At 43.7% G+C, this 22,761-nt stretch overlaps 1 protein-coding gene across 6 annotated transcripts in view; it reads right to left on the bottom strand.

The window, feature by feature from the left end:
- THAP4 (THAP domain containing 4) overlaps positions 1-22,761 on the bottom strand; it is a 139,448-nt gene that overhangs the window by 110,540 nt on the left and 6,147 nt on the right. For all 6 annotated transcript variants that reach the window (XM_030576620.1, XM_030576622.1, XM_030576621.1 and 3 more), the window contains exon 2: positions 20,499-21,658. In XM_030576620.1, the coding sequence (XP_030432480.1) occupies positions 20,499-21,658 (1,160 nt within the window). The remainder of the gene's footprint in view (positions 1-20,498; positions 21,659-22,761) is intronic.

Here is a 22,761-nt window from a genome sequence, read left to right as displayed (position 1 = left end):
TGACCTAGACAAACTGGAGGACTGGATCAAAAGAAATCTGATGAGATTCAACAAGGACAAGTGCAAAGTCCTGCACTGAGCATGGAAGAATCCCATGCACTGATTGGCTAAGCAGCAGGTCTGCACAAAAGGACCTGGATATTACAGTGGATGAGAAGCTGGAAATGAGTCAGCAGTGTGCCCTTGTTGCCAAGAAGGCTAACAGCATATTGGGCTGCATTAGTAGGAGCATTGCCAGCAGATTGAAGAAAAATCATGATTATTCCCCTCTATTCGGCACTGGTGAGGTCACATGTGTAGTATTGTGTCTAGTCTTGGGCCCCCAACTACAGGAAGGATGTGGACAAATCGGAGAGTGTTCAGCAGAGGGCAATGAAAATGATCGGGGGCTGGGACACATGACTTATGAGGAGAGGCTGAGGGAACTGGGCTTGTTTAGTCTGTAGAAGAGAAGAGTGAGGGGGATTTGATAGCAGCCTTCAATTACCTGAAGGGGGATTCCAAAGAGGATGGCGCTAGGCTGTTCTCAGTGGTGGCAGATGACAGAACAAGGAGCAATGGTCTCAAGTTGCAGTGTGGGAGATCTAGGTTGGATATTAGGAAACACTATTTCACTAGGAGGGTGTGAAGCACTGGAATGGGTTACCTAAGGAGGTGGTGGAATCTCCATTCTTAGAGGTTTTTAAGGCCCAACTTGACAAAGCCCTGGCTGGGATGATTTAGTTGCTGTTGGTCCTGCTTTGACCGGGGGTTGGACTAGATGAGGTCTCTTCCAACCCTAATCTTCAATGATTCTAAAGAGAATTTTCCCCATCAACACTACATGCATCTGAGGAAGTGGGTATTCACCCACGAAAGCTCATGCTCCAAAACGTCTGTTAGTCTATAAGGTGCCACAGGATTCTTTGCTGCCCATCAACAGAGGATTTTCATTTCTGTCACTTGTGGGGTCTCTCTTCTTGTGGGGTCTCAGCTTTTGTACCAAAAGACTGGAGGATAGCTAATGTGATGCCAATTTTTAAAAAGGGCTCCAGAGGTGATGCCAGCGATTACAGGTCGGTAAGCCTGACTTCAGTACCAGGCAAACTGTTTGAAACTAAGGTAAAGAGCAAAATTGTCAGACACACAGATGAACATAATTTGTTGGGGAATAGTCAAGGAGGTTTTTATAAAGGGAAATCATGCTTCACCAACCTACTAAAATTCTTTGAGGGGGTCAACAAGCTTGTGGACAAGGGGAATCCAGTGGATATAGTGTATTTAGATTTTCAGGAAGCCATTGACAAAGGCTCTTAAGCAAAGTAAGCAGTCAAGGGATAAGAGGGAAGGTTCTCTCATGGATTGGTAACTGGTTAAAAGACAGGAAACAAAGAGCAGGAATAAATGGTCAGTTTTCAGAATGGGAGCAGTAAATACTGGTGTCCCCCAGGGGTCTGTACTGGAACCAGTCCTATTCAACATATTCATAAATGATCTGGAAAAAAGGGGTAAACAGTGACATGGCAAAATTTGCAGATGATACAACACTCTCAAGATAGTTAAGTCCCGGGCAGACTGTTAAGAGCTACAAAAGGATCTCCCAAATCTGAGTGACTGGGAAACGAAATGGCAGATGAAATTCAGTGTTGATAAATGCAAAGTAATGCACATTGGAAAACGTAATCCCAACTATACACGTAAAATGATGGGGTCTAAATTAGCTGTTACCACTCAAGAAAGAGATCTTGGAGTCACTGTGGATAATTCTCTGAAAACATCCACTCTGTGCAGCAGCAGTCAAAAAAGCGAACAGAATGTTGGAAATCATTAAGAAAGGGATAGATAAGACGATAGAAAATATCATATTGCCTCTATATAAATCCATGGTATGCCCACATCTTGAATACTGTGTGCAGATGTGGTTGCTCCATCTCAAAAAAGGTTCAGAAAAGGACATATGAGGAGAGATTAATAAGACTGTGACTTTGCAGCTAGGAAAAAAGCCAACTAAGGAGGGATATGATAGAGACCTATAAAATCATGACTGGTGTGGAGAAAGTAAATAAGGAAGTGTTATTTACTCCTCATAACACAAGAACTAGGGGTCACCAAATGAAATTAATAGGCAGCAGGTTTAAAACAAACAAAAGGAAGTATTTTTTCACACAACGCACAGTCAACCTGTGGAACTCCTTGTCTGTGGATATCGTGAAGGCCAAGACTATAACAGGATTCAAAACAGAACTAGATAAATTTATGGAGGATACATCCATCAAGGGCTATTATCCAGGACGGGCAATAATGGTGTCCCTAGCCTCTGTTTGCCAGAAGCTGGAAATGGGCGACAGGGGATGGATCACTGGATTCCCTGTTCCCTCTGGGTCACCTGGCATTGGCCACTGTTGGAAGACAGGATAGTGGGCTAGATGGACCTTTGGTCTGACTCAGTATGGCCGTTTTTATGTTCTCTCTCCTCAAGTTTAGTGAGTGTTAAAACAGTTTTAAAACAAATATAATGCCCCTAATTACATTTAATTCTCCTGAAACACACTGAGATAGAAAAACAAGATATTCGCATCAGATCCCACAGTGAGGTTGACTGGATTTCTATAGAACTATAGCAATAGTTTGCAAAGATTGTCATATCAATTTGCACTCTTCACAGCTGACAGTACTATTGAAAAGGGGTTCTCAAACAGGAAATGTTTATATTTCACATTTTTAGATACTGACTTTTTACTTATACAGGGAATAACATCTGCAGGCTCTCCACATTATTTGACATGTTGTAAATAAACATACATACAATCAAAAAATTTTTTAGCTTAGATACTATGATGATGGGTGCTATAGAAAACCTCAAGATCAAAGCCCTCCACGGCAGGGCAGCTTTCCAAGAAAGATCTTTTCTTTCCACCTTCTCTCTGAATGCACAAATTAGTGAGTCAAAAGAGTGCTGATATTCTGCCAAATAGATATTTGCCTCCTGCTCGCTGAAAGTTTATACTGTGCTCCGATCCCTCCTCCCTGCTGAGTGCTCTCTTTGCACTTTGTAACAGGAAAAGACCCAGGTTTAAGTGATCAGGGAAGCTTTGGAAACCATTGCCTCTGCAGCATAGGCTTTTGCTCCCCACTAGTGGAGCAAGTGATATTGCAGCAATTCAAAGTCCTCTCTTCTGTGCAAAAGATCAAAGCAGGCAGTGAATGTGAGTTTTTGACTGTGTGGAAAGAGATGCCTATTTTCTGAAACCGAAAAACATTAACCTGGAATACACTTCAGCTTCACTGCTATGCAGAAGGGTTTGCAACAGAATAAGTTCAAACTTTCTCTGACTCCCCTCCCCAGCATTTATAGATCAAGAGGCAGACTGTACCTGATGGATGGAAGAAATGGCTTCAGGGAAGAGTCAGGCACAAGGTGCGAGGAGTAATTTTATTGTTCCTAATTACTATTTCTTTAAACATTTACATGCCTGGGGAGAGTACATAGCTTTTCTGGGCAAGCGTCACCAACTTCTGCAGAATGTATTTTTTTTTCAATTGGGTTTCTAGCCCTTAAGTTTGTGAAAATAACTTTCCAGATGTAAAGATGCATACATACAAAAAGATGCAGTCATGTCTTCCTAAGTCTGCAGCTTTAATTGTCTGCTGTAGGTAGGGAAAGCACCAAGTTGCAGAGGAATAACTGCTACTATTCAGAACCCTGTGGACAGCAGTGAAACTGACAAGAATCATTCATGCATTGTGCTGCTTGGGAAAACTAGAAGTGGCTGCAAAGGCTGACAGAGGAGTCATTAATGGAGCATTTAGACTCCAAAACAGAGGCTATAGCAGGGAAAGAGCAGTGGAGATCCATCCTCCTCTCAAAAGCTAGAGACAGAGCAGCAGATGAACAAAAACAACAACACCCCTCCCCCACCCACTTGTTGTAGCTAGAAGGGAGAGAGGAGGAGCAGATATTTCATCCATCTTTGAAGCAGTGGGCAGATTCTAGGGTGGGAGGTGGAGGTGGTGGGAGAAGCAAAAGAATGCTCTTTCTCCTGACTAGTCAGAGGAGTTTGGGGATTCAAGTTTATCAAGCACCTACTACCCCACAGAGGATTTGAAAGACAAAGCCCCTGAGTAAAGTCCAGAGACAGCATCATTAAGAATTTCAGCACACAAATCTTTCCCAGCAGCTGGAGCGCAGGTTTATTTCTCACCTTGATGCTGCCTCTGGGCAATGATGCCCTCACATCTTTTGCATCAAGCAGGGTTAGTTCCCTGATCTAAGCCTTGTGTGTGAGTGGATGGAGGTAAATGAGTTGAGCTGGTGTGTAAGGGAGTAGGAGAGAGACAGAGGCTGATGGAATGAATTAGAAAAGAGATGTATGATTTTAAAAGACAGAGATTGAGAAATTGAGGGACGAGGAAGAAATGGGAGAAGAAAGAAGCAGCAGAAAATAGAGGCAGCGGCAGAGAACACAATATAGGGAAGTGATATAAAGCAGTGGAGGAAAGAGAGAAAATAAGAAGCTAATTGACAATGAAAACAAAGGACAAAGGGATAAACCATGATCCATGACAGGAAGGAAAGGGGAGTGAAGCCAGGATGGAAAAGAGGGTAGGAGAGGAGCAAGAAAGATGCAGTAAGTAGCATTTTAAACAAATGATTGGGATAGAAGGTTGATTGAGAACACCTTAGAATTAAGTACAAATGCTTTATTCTTTTACATTGCAGAGGGAATGGCTAGCAGACTTCACTCTTCAGCTGAAGAGATGTTGGTAAATTCTTCACCCTTGCTAACAGCTTGCATTATTCAGTGATGAGCTGCCAAAATCTTAACAACCGGTTCCCTATAAAAAGTTCTGATTTGAGGGCAGTGGAGGGGCCGGAGAGACATACTCGTGGGGCCAGGGGTATGTTGCCCCATCTGCCCTTCCCCCCCCCCCCCGTGCGGCCCAGGAGCTCGCAGCCCCCCGTCCCCTTATCTTGCCGGCAGCCCAGAGCTCAGCTGAGCTGCCCAGCTGCTGGCCATGCTGTGGCTCTGCGGGGTGGGGGAAGCAGAGGAGAGCCCAGGGGAGACATCCTCATGGGGCCGGGGGCCCCTGCAGGGCCTGGGCCAATTGCCCCCTCCCCTCCCCTCTGGCTAGCCCTGGAGTTTGCAGAAATCCCCTCCCACCTAGCCAGGCCACTCAAAAAGCGGCAGCAGGATGACTCCCGAGCTCAGCTGAGCTGGTGCCAGCGGCTGGCCATGCTGCAGCTGGGAGAAAGCAGGGGAGGGCTCCGGGGAGCCTCAGCCTCCCCAGCTGGGAATCCTGGGAGCAACAGGATGGTCTGGCCCGTGGACCGGAGTTCTTTGCCCACCTCCTGGCCCTTTAACAACCGGTTCTCCATGGAGGTCTAATTTTAGCAACCGGTTCTTGAGAAACTGTGGGAACCAGCTCCAGCTCACCACTGGCATTATTTGGTGACAAAACTGATTTAAAAAGCCTGGGAGTTTAATGGAGCTGAAATAAAGTATTTCATTGGAATGTGAATTATTATATATGTCTGAACTGGCTTATGCTGGTTTTCTTACCAGCTGATCTGTACTATACTTTGTATAGCAAGTGAAGGCTGGAGTACTTTAAGAGGGAGGCTAACTGCCTGTGGGATCATGGTTAGGGTGAGTAGAGCTAGATGACCCTTGTGGTAGAACATAAAGTGGTGTTTGCAAAGGAAAGGGAAATGTATCTCTGGCATGCTGGGTTGTTTTGTTTTAAACAATCAGTGTTATCAATGTAATCCTTGTTTAGAGGAATCACTCTAAAGAGGTGATGAATATTTTCCTTATTATGGAGCTAAGCTTCAAGCAGGACTCTTGCAAACACTCTACCAGCTGCATTATCAAAAGGTGCCTCACAGTACCGGGGAATATGAATTTTAGTTTAAGGACTCTGGTGCATAGAAGAGAACTGCTAACATTCTGGACATCAGATATGAAACACTGGGATGAAATCCATCAGTAGTATAAACCATAGAGTGTGTGATCATGTGATCCAGTAAAGACATAATAAAACCTATAAACTCACTGTCTTCTCCCAGTTGCTTAACCATGACATGCATAGCGGTGGTGAAATAGGCCAGAAAAAGCCAGGAGAAGATAAAATGTTCAGTCTACCCCAATTTGTCAGGGTAATTAACCAGTAGAACAGCTTACCAAGGATCATGGTGGATTATCCATCCCTGGCAATTTTTAAATCAAGACTAGATGTTTCTTCTAAAAGATCTGATCTAGGAATTATTTTGGGAAGCTGTATGGCTTGCGTTATACAGGTCAGACTAGAGTAACACAATGGTCCCTTCTGAACTTGGAATCTGTGAAAACCATGTCCACTGAAAAAATTAAAGGTGCATGCATGCACGCTGCAGACTGACCACAGAACACAACCTAAATTTGAAGATATCCTCCTCTGCTGAAATGACAAGGGAATTCACTGTGATGTTAGTTTAGCTACTATTGACCTCCTCCATACTGCTCCCCCACTGTAGGTATACTTCCCCCCTTGCATATTTTCATCTTCTCCCAGCGTTATTAACTCTCTTTCCATGCACACTGCTACTGCTTCTTCCCTTCCCTACACACTTTCCCAGCATCCCCTACCCCCCCCCCCCAATACATGTATCTCCATTGATCAACTCCAGTATTCCTAGCCTGGCTGTTCACCAGATATACAATTTTTGCTGCTTCCCACTTTGAGTAGCCATGAGGTCCGCAACACTCCTAACCCAATCACCAAATCCACTCCTTACTGACAGAAGAGGCTATGACAAGATCTCCTGGTTTCCATTTGCCCTCCCAAATTAAACAAACAAGGTGCTTTGTCACCTCACTGCTCAAAATTCACAGACAAACTGTCATCTGATCTTTCCCTTTCAAAGACAGGCCTTGATGTCAAATTCCCACCTACACCAAAAACAAGCTTAATAGTGAGTGACTCCTTTCATTTTGCTATAGGAGCCAGTGCTGTCCCCAAGCCCCCAGACTCATACTGAGGCAGAGATACAATCCCTATCCTTCTGACTGGTTTCCACTACTCTGTGGTTATTCTCCTTTCCTGCCTCTGCAATGTTGTTTTACAGAACTATCAAACTCCATCCCCATTTTTAAACATTCACAAATTTTTTATTTTGTTCTGAATGAAGATTACATAACCAGGGTCAGCATGTACTACAGCATACCATATCAAAATTCTGCAAGACCACTTTCTGACATCTGCAGCCTGCAAATACTAATTCTCTGGCAGCACAGAATATAGAAAAAAATGTTAAAATTACATATTTTGGAACTCCTCAACATCCTAAGGCAGGGGTGGGCAAACTTTTTGGCCTGAGGGCCACATCTGGGAATAGAAATTGTACGGCAGGTCATAAATGCTCACAAAATTGGGATTGGGGTGTGGGAGGGGGTGAGGCTCTGGTTGGGGGTGCGGTCTCCAGGGTGGGGCCAGAAATGAGGAGTTCAGGGTGCGGGAAGAGGCTCCGGGCTGGGGGAGGATGTAGGGGAGGGGAATGAGGGCTCCGACTAGGGGTGTGGGCTCTGAGGAGGGGCTGGGGATGAGAGGTTTGGGGTGCAGGAGGGTGCTCTGGGCTGAGATCGAGGGGTTTGGAGGGTGGGAGGCAGACAGGGCTGGGGCAGGAGGTTGGGGACGCTGACAGGTGCAGGCTCCAGGTGGTGCTTTCCTCAAGTGGTTCCCAGAAGCAGTGGCACGTCCCTTCTCTGGCTCCTATGCAGACATGTGGCCAGGCAACTCTGCACGCTGCCTCGTCTGCAGGCTCCTGCAATTCCTAGCCAATGGGAATGACGCTTGGAACGGGAGCAGTGTGCAGAGCAGAGCCCCTACATGTAGGAGCCGGGGGGCAATGCACCAGGGTTGCACAGAGGATTCAGGGGGCCTGGGGCAAAGCAATTTTGGGGGCCCCTTCCATTAAAAAAAGTTGCAATACTATAGAATACGATATTCTTGTGGGGGCCCCTGTGAGGCCCGGGGCAAATTGCCCCACTTTACTCTCCCCCCCCCCCCCCGGGCAGCCCTGCCATGCGCTGCTTCTGGGAGCCACAAGGAGCGGCCCTAGACCCCACTCCCTAGTGGGAGCTCAAGGGATGGGTTAAAACGGCTGGCTGGCCAGATTAAAATGGCTAGCAGGCTGGATTCAGTCCACAGGCTGTAGTCTGCCCACCCCTGTCCTAAGGAAACTGTGCATTTATAAGTGATACAAGCTTTCTTTCAGGTCTTCCTTAATTAACATAGTACAAGCTACAGGAATTCAGAGGTTTTGCTGCAAGCTTAGAATCATAGAATATCAGGGCTGGAAGGGACCTCAGGAAGTCATCTAGTCCAACCCCTTGCTCAGAGCAGGACCAATCCCTAGACAGATTTTTGCCCCAGATCCCTAAACGGCCTCCAGGATTGAACTCACTACCCTGGGTTTAGCAGGCCAATGCTTAAACCACTGAGATATCCCTCCCCTGAAACTGTACAGTATAGCACTGTTTATATTTTAATTCATATTATATAGTCTATTATGACAAAATGTGTGATCTCACCAAGAGAAAGGGGAGAAACAATACAAACAGGGACAAAAAAGGAATGGAAGAAACAGCAGCATCTTTTCTCTTCCTCTCCCTATCTCTTTTTAATTTGGGTGTGATGTGGGAAAGGGGTATCTCCTTTTCTCTCCCATGGCCGAAAGAGTGATTTCCTGGGTGGAATTCTCTGTTCTGGTGGCTAACACAGCAGTAGAGCCATTTTCAATCAAATACTATGATGATAGATGCAATATAAAAACCTAGACAGTTTAACTAGGGGAATGAGGACAGGATTATTCATCTGAAGAAAACTGGTGATACTCTGTGTGTGTGTGTATTTTAAATATTTAAAAGATTCAAAACCGTCAACCTGTGCACAGAATTAACCTATGTTAACACATTCTTATCACTGACACCCTTGTCCTCCTTCTCCCATCCCTCTTAATGTTTGTCACACCCACTTGTTCTATTTATTTTGAGGCTGGTCTACACAGGGAAATTGACCAAAGTAACTATTGCAGAAAGCTCCCCATGTGGATGCTTTATTCCAGATTAATTAGTGTGCTTCCAAAGTGAAGTAATTGCTCAGAAATAAAAATCACTTTTATTCCAAAACAGAGTGTTCACATGGGGAGTTATTCCAGACTTGCTATTGTGAAATAGGTTATTTCGTGATAGAGGTTTTGGTAAATTTCCCTGTGTAGACAAGCCCTTGGATACTTATATGTTCCCCATCACCATATATCTGAGCACCACACAATCTTTAATGTATTTATCCTCACTACACCCTTTTCAGGTAGAGAACAAAAGAACGGCCACACTGGGTCAGACCAAAGGTCCATCTAGACCAGTATTCTCTCTTTTGACAGTGGCCAATGCCAGGTCCTCCGGAGGGAATGAACAGGACAGATAATCATCAAGGGATCCATTCCCTGTCTCCCAGGCCTGGTCCACACTACACAGTTAAATCGATTTAAACAGCGTTAAATTGATGTAACTCTGTACCCGTCCACACTATAAGGCACTTTAAATCGATTTTAAGGGCTCTTAAAATCGATTTCTGTACTCCTCCCCAACGAGAGGAGTAACCCTAAAATCGATATTACTATATCGATTTAGGGTTAGTGTGGACGGAAATCGAAGTTATTGGTCTCATTCCTTTAATGTAGCTACCCAGAGTGCACCGCTCCGGAAATCGATGGTAGCCTAGGACCATGGACGCACACCACCGAATTAATGTGCCCTAGTGTGGACGCATAAAATCGATTTTATAATATCGGTTTTATAAAACCGGTTTTAGTAATTTCGATTTTATAATGTAGTGTAGACGTAGCCCCAGTCTCAGTTTCTGGCAAACAGAGACACTATCCCTGCCCATCCTAGCTAACAGCCATTGATGGACCTATCCTCCATGAATGTATCTAATTCTTTTTTAAACCCTATTATACTCTTGAACTGAACAAATTCACTGAACAAATTCCTCCTCCTAAACATTTGCTAAACTGCCCCCCCATAGCTATTAGGGTGTATCAACACCAGCACACAGTGTGAGGGATTTTCAAATCTTTCCCTAGTTTCATACATGTTAAGGCAAGAAGAGTCCATTATGACCATCTAGTCTGTCCTGCTGCATAACACACGCTATCAAATTTCACCCAGGAATTCCTGCATCAAGCTCACAGCTTCTGGCTGAGCTAGAGGAGATACAGTCTAGTGAAAGGAAGGGCAGGTTTCACATTGGATATAATTGTCTGATATCCCTCCCATCCAACTCCTAACACACATTCCTACATTAAAGAAGCAAGATCACACAAAGTGATGTCCAATTTTGCTATGTCCTGAGACTATCAGGTCAGAGATAGATTAATTTTCAGCTCATTTTAGCATCAATCTGGAGCCCTGCATTCTGTTTTTTTAAATGAAATTACATTTTAAATTAATTTAGTGCTGATGACAGGTTTATGCCAGACAGCCTCAGAGACTGAGACCCTCCCTTTGTCCATAGAACAGGTATTGCAGAGGAATCAGCAGAGGAATCAGCAAGGCAACATCCCGCCACTGCCCCAGCAAGGTACTACTGCCCTGATTTGGAGCAAACATCTAAAGGGATGAGAGTATTCAGCCTCCAGGATCATTCAACTCTCGGCCTCTGACACCATCAATAAAGGCATGGATTTTGCTGACTGGCTTTGTAATGCTAACCCAGTTCTGGATTGGGAACACCTGCTCACTTCACACAACCCACTGAAGAGGTGTCAGATTCAACTAGTGCACAAAAATAAAAGCCCCACATTTATATCTTATTAGTATTACCAATCTCAAAAGCCATCCAATTCACCCAAAACTGTTTTCATTCAAGTGCAAGAATTATGAACGCTAATGTATGTATATTAGGTTTAGTAAAACTTCTAAAACAAATCTAACTTGGGGAAAGTCTAAATGTTATACTGATTTTTCAAATAATTCAAGTAGCTTCAGATGTGAATCAATTCTTCCATGTTTTTGTTTTTAATAACACAGCCTTCACAAAAGCAGACACTAGATTCAAAAGGGATTCCAGTGAAGCAAAAACCTTTGAATGATAGAATTTTAACTCTTTGACTAATAAATACAGTATTTTAGCTGCATTTAACCATACCTGTGGTTGCTGCACTGCTGGCCATATTCTCCAGGGTTATTTTTAGACTGCTCACCTTAGCTCCCTAATCTTTCCTTGTTCACCAGGAAATGTTTTGGACTTGGTTGATAAGATGGTAATATACGAAATGATCTCATGATTAGGTGAGAATGTTATCCCAGTGTCTGCTGGGAGTTGTAGTTTAATTTAAAACAGGCGCTTACAAAAGTAACCGACCTGATACACAACAGTTGCACAATTAGCATGACCCAACCTTCAAAACAGAAAACCTCGACAGCTCTAAATATAGTCAAAGCGAGGTGTGGAAGGATTTGGTAGTTAAGAGAAGCCTTCAAGCAGGACAAGAGGATTTGGCAGTAGTTGTTCCCAATCAGAGCAGGCTGTTCATAACAGTCTCCTTCTCTCCTGACCCTCCACTACTTTTCAGCAACGTTTCCCTCATACTTTAGATCTTTATTTCTTCCCCTTGATATCTTTACTCTCCTTCAGGAGATGAATTTTGGCGCCAGCTGCCTTTTTCTAGGGCTCTGGCACCTATCAAATGATTTACTGCATGCTTTGACATACAGTAAAATTTTGAACACTTCAGATCCCAGACTCTCACACTGGCACATTCTGGGCTATGAGGAACCCCAGACTCCAATACATGTCAGAATATATGACAATTCAATAAGGAGACTCTGTGCTGGGGGCCAGTTGCAGATGGGCGTAAGGTTCATCTTGGCGCCAGCAGTTTTAGTGAGGTGGCAGAGTGCCAAGGAACAGGGGAGGTTAGTCAGCTGGCTTGCTGTACTGGAACCAGGGCATAAAATAATTAGCATAATCAATCTCCAAAGTCAGTCTGCCTAGTCACCTTACATACATCATAGACTCATAGACTCTAGGACTGGAAGGGACTTCGAGAGGTCATCGAGTCCGGTCCCCTGCCATCATGGCAGGACCAAATACTGTCTAGACCATCCCTGATAGACATTTATCTAACCTACTCTTAAATATCTCCAGCGATGGAGATTCCACAACTTCCCTAGGCAATCTATTCCAGTGTTTAACTACCCTGACAGTTAGGAACTTTTTCCTAATGTCCAACCTAAATCTCCCTTGCTGCAGTTTAAGTCCATTGCTTCTTGTTCTACCATTGGAGGCCAAGGTGAACAAGTTTTCTCCCTCCTCCTGATGACACCCTTTTAGATACCTGAAAACTGCTATCAGGTCCCCTCTCAGTCTTCTCTTTTCCAAACTAAACAAGCCCAATTCCTTCAGCCTTCCTTCATAGGTCATGTTCTCAAGACCTTTAATCATTCTTGTTGCTCTTCTCTGGACCCTCTCCAATTTCTCCACATCTTTCTTGAAATGCGGTGCCCAGAACTGGACACAATACTCCAGTTGAGGCCTAACCAGTGCAGAGTAAAGCGGAAGAATGACTTCTCGTGTCTTGTTTACAACACACCTGTTAATGCATCCCAGAATCATGTTTGCTTTTTTTGCAACAGTATCACACTGTTCACTCATATTAAGCTTGTGGTCCACTATGACCCCTAGATCTCTTTCTGCCATACTCCTTCCTAGACAGTCTCTTCCCATTCTGTATGTGTGAAACTGATTGTTCCTTCCTAGGTGGAGCACTTTGCATTTATCTTTATTGAACTTCATCCTGTTTACCTCAGACCATTTCTCCAATTTGTCCAGATCATTTTGAATTTTGACCCTGTCCTCCAAAGCAGTTGCAATCCCTCCCAGTTTGGTATCGTCCGCAAACTTAATAAGCGTACTTTCTATGCCAACATCTAAATCGTTGATGAAGATATTGAACAGAGCCGGTCCCAAAACAGACCCCTGCGGAACCCCACTTGTTATACCTTTCCAGCAGGATTGGGAGCCATTAACAACTACTCTCTGAGTACGGTTATCCAGCCAGTTATGCACCCACCTTATAGTAGCCCCATCTAAATTGTACTTTCCTAGCTTATCTATAAGAATATCATGCGAAACTGTATCAAATGCCTTACTAAAGTCTAGGTATATCACATCCACCGCTTCTCCCTTATCCACAAGGCTCGTTATCCTATCAAAGAACGCTATCAGATTAGTTTGACACGATTTGCTCTTTACAAATCCATGCTGGCTATTCCCTATCACCTTACCACCTTCCAAGTGTTTGCAGATGATTTCTTTGATTACCTGCTCCATTATCTTCCCTGGCACAGAAGTTAAACTAACTGGTCTGTAGTTTCCTGGGTTGTTTTTATTTCCCTTTTTATAGATGGGCACTATATTTGCCCCCTTCCAGTCTTCTGGAATCTCCCCCATCTCCCATGATTTCCCAAAGATAATAGCTAGAGGCTCAGATACCTCCTCTATTAACTCCTTGAGTATTCTAGGATGCATTTCATCAGGCCCTGGTGACTTGCAGCCATCTAACTTTTCTAAGTGATTTTTTACTTGCTCTTTCCTTATTTTCTCTTCTAAACCTACCCTCTTCCCGTAAGCATTCATTATACTAAACATTCCTTCAGACTTCTCAGTGAAGACCGAAACAAAGAAGTCATTAAGCATCTCTGCCATTTCCAAGTCTCCCGTTACTGTTACCCCCTCCTCATTGAGCAGTGGGCCTACCCTGTCCTTGGTCTTCCTCTTGCTTCTAATGTATTGATAAAAAGTCTTCTTGTTTCCCTTTATTCCCATAGCTAGTTTGAGTTCATTTTGTGCCTTTGCTTTTCTAATCTTGCCTCTGCATTCCTGTGTTATTTGCCTATATTCATCCTTCGTGATCTGACCTAGTTTCCATTTTTTATATGACACCTTTTTATTTTGTAGGTCATGCAAGATCTCAAGGGTAAGCCAAGGTGGTCTTTTGCCACATTTTCTATCTTTCCTAACCATCGGAATAACTTGCTTTTGGGCCCTTAATAGCGTCCCTTTGAAAAACTGCCAACTTTCCTCAGTTGTTTTTCCCCTCAGTCTTGATTCCCATGGGACCTTGCCTATCAGCTCTCTGAGCTTACCAAAATCCGCCTTCCTGAAATCCATTGTCTCTATTCTGCTGTACTCCTTTCTACCCTTCCTTAGAATTGCAAATTCTATGATTTCATGATCACTTTCACCCAAGCTTCCTTCTACTTTTAAATTCTCAACAAGTTCCTCCCTATTGGTTAAAATCAAGTCTAGCACAGCTTCCCCCCTAGTAGCTTTTTCAACTTTCTGAAATAAAAAGTTGTCTGCAATGCAGTCCAGGAACTTATTGGATAGTCTGTGCCCCGCGGTGTTATTTTCCCAACATATATCTGGATAGTTGAAGTCCCCCATCACCACCAAATCTTGGGCTTTGGATGATTTTGTTAGTTGTTTGAAAAAAGCCTCATCCACCTCTTCCACCTGATTAGGTGGCCTGTAGTAGACTCCCAGCACGACATCACCTGTGTTTTTTACCCCTTTTAGCCTAACCCAGAGACTCTCCACCCTTCCGTCTCCTATGTCCATCTCCACCTCAGTCCAAGTGTGTACATTTTTAATATATAAGGCAACACCTCCTCCCTTTTTCCCCTGTCTATCCTTCCTGAGCAAAATATACCCATCCACACCAACATTCCAGTCGTGTGTATTATCCCACCAAGTTTCAGTAATGCCAATAATGTCATAGTTGTATTTATTTATTAGCACTTCCAGTTCTTCCTACTTATTACCCATACTTCTTGCATTTGTATAAAGGCATCTAAGATACTGGTTTGATCTTGCCTCCCAGCTTTGCCCTGACCCTCCTTCCTCTCTGCTATTATAGCCTGTGCTCCCTCCTGTTTCCAACCCATCTCCCAGGTCTCACATCCTCACAGGCCATATGTTTAGAAAAGAAACATGCAAGTTTGGCTGTACATTTTCACTGGAAATATACCACATTCTGACTGAAATGCAAACTGATAAAACTGCTGTGGTAAGGGAGACATGCCCTTCCCAACTCAGAGTTCAGACAAAACAAAGCAATGTTTCAGCCTTAACTGCATGTTTCCCAAGCTGTCATTCATGGCCACACAGACATGAAGAACAATTCTGGGTAGCTCAAAAACTTGTCTCTTCCACCCCCAGCAGGTATACAATAAAATATATTACCTCATTCACTTTCTCTATTCCAATAGTATTATTACTTAACTGATAAATTATGGGGTCTCCTTTATGTGATTCTCAGGAAATGAAAAGCACTCTCAATTTAGCTTTGTGTATCAATCTACCCTCAGCACTCATACAAAATATAAACTGCCCAACTTGACAGTTGGCTGCAGTTTTATTAGGGCTTTTTTAATACTATATAAACAAGAAGACAGAAGCGTGAGTAGGTGGTACATGCCAACAGAATGCTAAGATTAAAATAAACTCTTCTTTAAGATTTATGGACAACAGTTAAAACTTTACCAATGTAAACTTTATGCATTAAACAATTTATAGTCACTTAGAATTTGTTTGATTATCTACATATTGCTTTCTATCTTGGAAAAATATTGGATCTGGCAATTTTCAGAACTCCTATTAAAAAGGTTTGATTCTTGTCCTCCAATATACAGCACATGTATTTCAGAAAATTAGTCATGGTGCTTCCTAAATTAGGGCAAAGCATCTTTCAAAGGACCAATTTTATAAGAAGCTCATTTGTAGGAGTTCCAACAAATGTGAATTTATTAAAAAAATATTAAGGCAAATTATGTAAACCTAAAAAATTTGTCTAGCAGTTTAAATTAAAATATTCTTTTATATTGACACACAAAGAGTATAAAAATATGCATCAAAAGGTACCAATCACAAGCCTGTTAAAGAGTTTTAGTGACATGTGCTACTAGCTATTTAAGCTTTGACTTTGTGGTTTATAGTATTGTTGGAAACCCTGCATGAAGTTACAAATTTTGAATGGCTTCACTTCTACTATGTAATCCTGCAGGGACAAACAAAAAACACCCAACCTTGACATGACTTTAGTGATATTTTTTCCACCTATGTTAAAATGTGGGATTTTTCCATGGGAAGGACCTATTAAAATTGGGACCTTCTCATGGAAAAATAAGGTTGGGTGGCAACCCTAAATATAAGCAGGTAGTTTATATTATCTTAGTTGAGCTTAAAGATAGGAATTGCCACACTGGATCAGAGCAGTCATCCATTTACACCAGTATCCTGTCTCTGACACTGGCTAGTACTAGAAGCTTCAGAGGAAGAGGTAAGAAACCTCAGAATGGAAAACCCCTAGGGAAAGTTTTTCTTCCCAACACTGTCAGTTGGGGGCTGACTTATGCTCTGAAGAATGAGGGTTTCTATCCTTTATATTATGTTGTGACGAAGTGGGACTGTTCTTAATGTTTCCTCTGAATATTGTGTGGGTGCCTCAGTTTCTTGCTGACACTCTGTCTCCTGGCAACTAATGGCCTGGGCCTTTCCCCCCTGCAAGGGGATGCTAAATGTGTGGGAGAACAAAGAGGTGAGGCACAGGAAAGGAACTCAGCAGAGAAGGAGGGGCTGGAGGGGGTTTCAGTTTGGAGCTGGCTGGGGACGGGAAGTGAGGGCAAATGGGGTTGTCTGGCTCGCTGGCCCCCAGAATGGACCCGGCTGAGGGGTCCCGTTCTCTGTACCTACAAGCTATGTTTTAGACCATGTTCCTGTCATCTAATAAACCTCTGTTTTACTGGTTGGCTAAGAGTCATGTCTGACTGCGAAGTGGGGGTGCAGGACCCTGTGGCTTCTCCAGGACCCCGCCTAGGCAGACTCGCTGTGGGAAGCACACGGAGGGGCATATGCTGAATGCTCCAAGGTCGGACCAAGGAAGGTGAAGCCATGTGAGCTTCTTGTCCTGAAGACAGTCTGCTCCAAGGGAGAGGAGGCTCCCCAAAGTCCTGACTGGCTTTGTGGGGAGCAGTTCCAAAGCATCGCCCGGGGACTCCATGACATATGTATCCTTTGTAACATAATTCTGGATGTTCTGTGTATTCATCTAGAGGTCTACTCCTCTTTTGAATCCTACTAAATTCTTGGCCTAAAAGATATTTTGTGACAATGAGTTCCATAAATTAATTATTCATTATGTAAAAGTTTATCAGTTTTAAAATTGTGACCCAATTTTATGCCTCCTTGTTCTTGTAAAATAAAAAGGAATAAACAGAAAATGGTGATTTACTGTTTCCATAGCATTCATTATTTCATATACCTCTATCTTATACCCCTCCTTATTCATCTCCTCTAAACAGTCCTAGACTTCTCACTCTCTTCTCAAACAGAAGTCTCTCCATATCATAAGAACGGCCACACTGGGTCAGACCAAAGGTCCATCAACCCAGTATCCTGTCTTCCGACAGTGGCCAATGCCATGTGCCCCAGAAGGAATGGACAGAATAGATAATCATCAAATGATCCATTCCCTGTCTCCCAGCTTCTGGCAAACAGAGGTCAGGGACACCATCCCTGCCCATCCAGGCTAATAGCTATTGATTGACCTATCCTCCATGAATTTATCTAGCTATTTTTTGAACCTTGTTATAGTCTTGGCCTTCACAACATCCGCTGGCAAAGAGTTCCACAGGTTGACTGTGCACTGTGTGAAGAAATACTTCCTTTTGTTTGTTTTAAACCTGCTGCCTATTAATTTCATTTGGTGACCCCTAGTTCTTGTGTTATGAGAAGGAGTAAATAACACTTACTTACTTTCTCCACACCAGTCATGATTTTATAGACTTCTATCATATCCTCCCTTAGTCACCTCTTTTTCAAGCTGAAAAGTCATAATTTTATTAATCTCTCCTCATATGGAAGCTGTTCCCTACCCCTAATCATTTTTGTTTTTGAACCTTTCCCAATTCCAGTATATCTTTTTTGAGATGGGGTGACCACATCTGCACACAGTATTCAAGATGTAGGCATACCATGGATTTATAGAAAGGCAATATGATATTTTCTGTCTTACTATCTATCCCTTTCTTCAAGATGAGTCTGTTCGCTTTTTTAACTGCCGCTGCACATTCTGTGGATGTTTTTAGAAACCATTCACAATGATTCCAAGATCTCTTTCTTGAGTGGTAACAGCTAATTTAGAGTAACTATTAGCCACATTTTATGGTGAGGGAACTGAGGCACAGGAAGACTAAGGCTATGTTTACGCTATAGGCGCTACTTCTGTGGAGGTTTCCTACAGTGACAGAAGGAGCTTTTCTGTTGCTGTAGTTAATCCACCTCCCACAGCAGCGGTAGCTAGGTCGATGGAAGAATTTTTCCGTTGATCTAGCTGTGCTTATACTGGGGGCTAGGTTGGCAGAGATATAGCACTCAGGAGTATAAATTTTTCATACCCTTGAGCACCATAGTTCTGCTGACCCAATTTTTAAGTGCAGACCAGGCCTGAGTGACTTGCCCAAGGTCACACAGGAAGTCTGTGGCAGCATAGCCTTAATCAGTTTAGTCACCTGTCTCTGGCCCCTGCAATTTCTGCTATAACTTTTTGGAGATGAGCTAAATACAGCATTCCAGGTGAGAGCATGCTATTGATTTATGTAACAGCATTATAATATTTTGAGTATTATGTTCTATCCTATTCTTATCCTAAGACAGGATTTATCAAACAGGGGTCGCCGCTTCCATAGGGAAAGTCCTTGGTGGGCCGGGCCAGTGTGTTTACCTGCCCCCATCCACAGGTCTGGCCGATCGTGGCTCCCACTGGCCGTGGATCGCTGCTCTGGGCCAATGGGAGTTGCTGGAAGCAGGGCCCAGTACATCCCTCGGCCCACGCCGCTTCCGGCAGTTCCCATTGGCCCGGAGCAGCAATCCGCAGCCAGTGGGAGCCGCAATTGGCCGGACCTGTGGACGGGGCAGGTAAATACACCGGCCCAGCCCGCCAGGGGCTCTCTCTACAGAAGCGGCGACCCCTGTTTGAGAAACCCTGTCCTAAGAACTCTTTGCAATGCAATTATTAAGAGACAAGAACTAAACTACTTCTTAAATCAAGATAAAAGGCTATTGGGGGCTTCTCAAACACCTAGGATCTATGCCAGTCCACTTACAGATTATCAGATTGTGAAACATGGTTGAAAAAGAGTCAAATAAGATGGTGCTGGGAGGCTCGGCTTCACTGAATGCAGCCCACTGCACTCCATACAACCAGGCACTGCACAATGTGTATCTAGTGAATTGCTAATGACAGTGGATACTAAGTCACACACAAACTTTGACTGCAGAGAACAGGTTCCTTATAGAGGCTTGCAACCTGACAGGACCCAACTACAAGTGTCAGGTTTGTGTGGGATATGAAAAGAACTCAACACTCTCGGGCTTGGGACAAATTCCGGCTACGAGAGAGCTAGGCTGGCACCAGGCTGAAGGGAGAGACAAAGGATCCCTGTCCCCAGAACCCAATGGAGGTGGTGGCGGCTGGTTGGGGAAGTTGCAGTACCAGGCATTCTGGGACAGCTGCATGGGAAGAAGCCTTTGTCATCCTGAACAGGAGGCCACAGCAGTGCCAGGATGCCGAGAGAAGACTTGGAGTGTTCCCGGCATCCACTCTGCACTGCCTTGCAGGTCAGGATGGGGCACCTGCACACACATGGCAACATGGCAAGAGAGAGATGATGCTGACTTGGCTGGCCTGATGCATGGGCTGGCTGGGCAGGCTCAGTGCTTGCCCCCACAAAGCTGCCTGGGCTGAGGCACTGGAGATGTCCAGAGCCACTGCCAGATGGCCAAGATCCTGGAGGAGTGCTTCTAGGATTGACCACCCCAATGTTGCAGGAAGGAGCCCTGTTGGAGCGTGACGTATCATGTAGTGTCTACACCCAGCAGTGCCACTGCTACAGCCTCCCACAGGATAAGCAGAGTGTGAGGTTGGGGTGAGGGATCCAGGGCTCCTGAGCCCAAAGTCCAGCACAACAGGGATAGGAAGTGATGGGTTGGGTGGAGACAACATTGTCAGATAGATGCTTGCAACCTTACCCAAACCCAGTGGGACTCACCTGACAACAAGTGTCAAATTCGGGTCATTATGAAACAACTCAACGAGCTAGGGTTGGGCTTAGATTCACTGTGGTCTAGTTGGGCTTTAAAATTAGGCCCTAGCAGACTTCTAGCTCCTTAAACATGACAAATAAATCCTTATGGTCTTTATGATCAGCTTCAAGTAGAAATTGAACTAGTTAAAAATGGCCGGGGAAGGGAAAGTAGAAGCTAATTGGAGTACTTTCTATTTAGAAGCAAGGCAAAACACACTACCCTAGATGAGAGATGACACAAAAGATGTGCACTTTAACTAGATAGCCTCTTACTTTAACCGAAAGAATGAATTCTGCCCCAATTACAAAGGCACTGAGGGTACTGACCACAGTCCTGGGACAGCAGACTGTTCAAGTATGGGAAACTGATCTTCTCTAGTTCATCCAGCTTCTCCTTCAGCTTCTTGACTTGACTGTCAGAGCGGCTGATTCTCTGCCTCAACAGCTTCAGCTCTCCATTCTTTTTCTCCACCTGCTCCCGTAGGCAGCACACTTCGTTTTTGCTTTGCCTAGAGGAGAAACAGTATGAATGGAGGGAGTCAATGAGCTTGCAAGCTCCTGAGGCTGAGATGATGACCTCATTGATTGACATGGGGTTGGCATCTGTCTCTCCTTTCTGCCCTACCACAGCCTCTGTTGCTGGCTGAGGGGTAAGGTCTGCAGGGGATGCTGACAAACTTTGGGAAGGTTTCTGAGGGGTTGCAGTAAGTGATGAATTAGGGGAGCTTTCTGCTAAGGTCTTATTGTGCCCCATGATACTGCTGCTGCAGCTTGGTTCCACATCTCTCTTTGGCCTTTTCTTCTCAAGTTGCTCTTTTGGGAAAGATGGCTTCTCTCTCGTGTGCTTAGAGGAAAAGCTGTAAGAGTGGAGGGAGCCAATAAATTTGCAAGCCCCAGATACTGGAGGTGTGAAGTCATCAATTGATATACCACTTCTATCTGTTATCCAACTCTCAGTATGGACAGCGCTTTCAGAACAATCATCCATAGATGGTCTTTCTGGCTTTTTCTGGACTCCTGTCTTTGAGACTAAATTATCGACTAACATCCTTCTCAGAGGCCCTTCCAACTGCCCACAGACATTCTCTCCTTGCTCAGACATTGACCCAATTTCAGCTTGCAGAGTCACTTGCTCCATCTCTTTAGTCCCTTGCATTACCATAAAGTCTTGGTCAGAATATGAGGTTTTCTCAACTACCTCACAGTCTCCTTCCCTTGATTGATCTCCATCCCTCACAGATATTTGGCCCGCTATTTTAATTCTACTTTTGACATAATCCTGGTTGTCGTCTTTCTTCTCTGTGAGCTGAAAGATGGTTGGCACAGCTGTCGGCTTAAGTAGCCGATGCTGATCTTCCAGCCGTTTGGAGAAACTATCTTTGGTGAAATGCTCGCTGCAGAGAAAGGAGTACTTGGTGGGAGTCCAGTTGTCCCTTTGAACAGCTTTTAACCACTGGATCAGACGTTTTGAGTCCTTTAGAGGGAATCTGCAAACAAGAAGCATAAAAAGGGTAAAATAAATAGATATTTCTATAATCAAAGAAGCTTAGTGTTAGCGGACCAAAATTATCTAGAAAGCAGTATAGTACTGAGTATGCCTGGTTGATGATTGATTATTGAAAGTTTCAGTGGAATGCTAAATATTCATTTCCTTGGCTGACAGTTAAATTCCCCAGAGAGGACATAATCAGTTAGCTTTGTGCTCCTGTCTATTAAAATCAGTTAGCAAGCAACTGACCACTCCACTATGTATTTAGACCAGTCAGAGACCATGACTCTACTTGTAAGTGAGGAAAGACAAGATGTGAATAATGAAACCCTCTGCCCCGAACAACAATCTAATCCATCTACAATCTTCAGGGACTGACTGGTGTTTATACTGAGTAATGAAGGGATATTAAACAAGAGATAAAACATCCTACATTCAGGCCTCAATGCCAAGAAATCATAGCATTTAGACACACTGTATTTCTTATAGTTGACACAAATGCTTGTTTTATACTGTTAACGGCACCTCTCCAAAAAAACAAAAACATAGCCAGGGACCTCACACACAATCATTTTCAGAGAGGAATTCTGTAGATTTTCATATCCCATGAGGGAAGAAAAATTAAAAATTAAACTAGGCATACAAGATACAGTTTGAAATGGGCTCGCAAAAGTCATCTTAATTTTGAATTTTTGCTTAGCATTACCAATCCTAAGGTTACATTTGGATCTAGGCACATGGACCCCTGCACCTATACAGAGACCATGGGCTACATGCAAGTACAGGTGTCTGCCTGAATAGTTCCATTTGAATGTTTGCGACTTTGGACCACATGGCCCACTATTTTAAGAGAGCGTCTGAGGTGAATGTGTTCAGGCAGGAATACCAATATTACCCAAACCAACTATGATTACTCAGCAATCTTGCAAACCAAAAATAATCAGAAGAACTTTCTGAAATGTCAAAAAATGGCAAAACAAATCACAAAATTCATACAATAAAGCATAATGGATATAAAGATTAACAGCTCTGCATAATAAAAAAGAGACAGCTTATGTATCTGCAGATTTAAGTAACAGACATACAGAACAGAATCAGCAT

Source organism: Gopherus evgoodei, chromosome 9 (assembly GCF_007399415.2).
Source record: "Gopherus evgoodei ecotype Sinaloan lineage chromosome 9, rGopEvg1_v1.p, whole genome shotgun sequence".
NCBI classification, from domain to species: domain Eukaryota; kingdom Metazoa; phylum Chordata; order Testudines; family Testudinidae; genus Gopherus; species Gopherus evgoodei.
The sequence above is the reverse complement of the archived record's forward strand: the minus strand, read 5'-3'. Positions and strand labels throughout refer to the sequence as shown.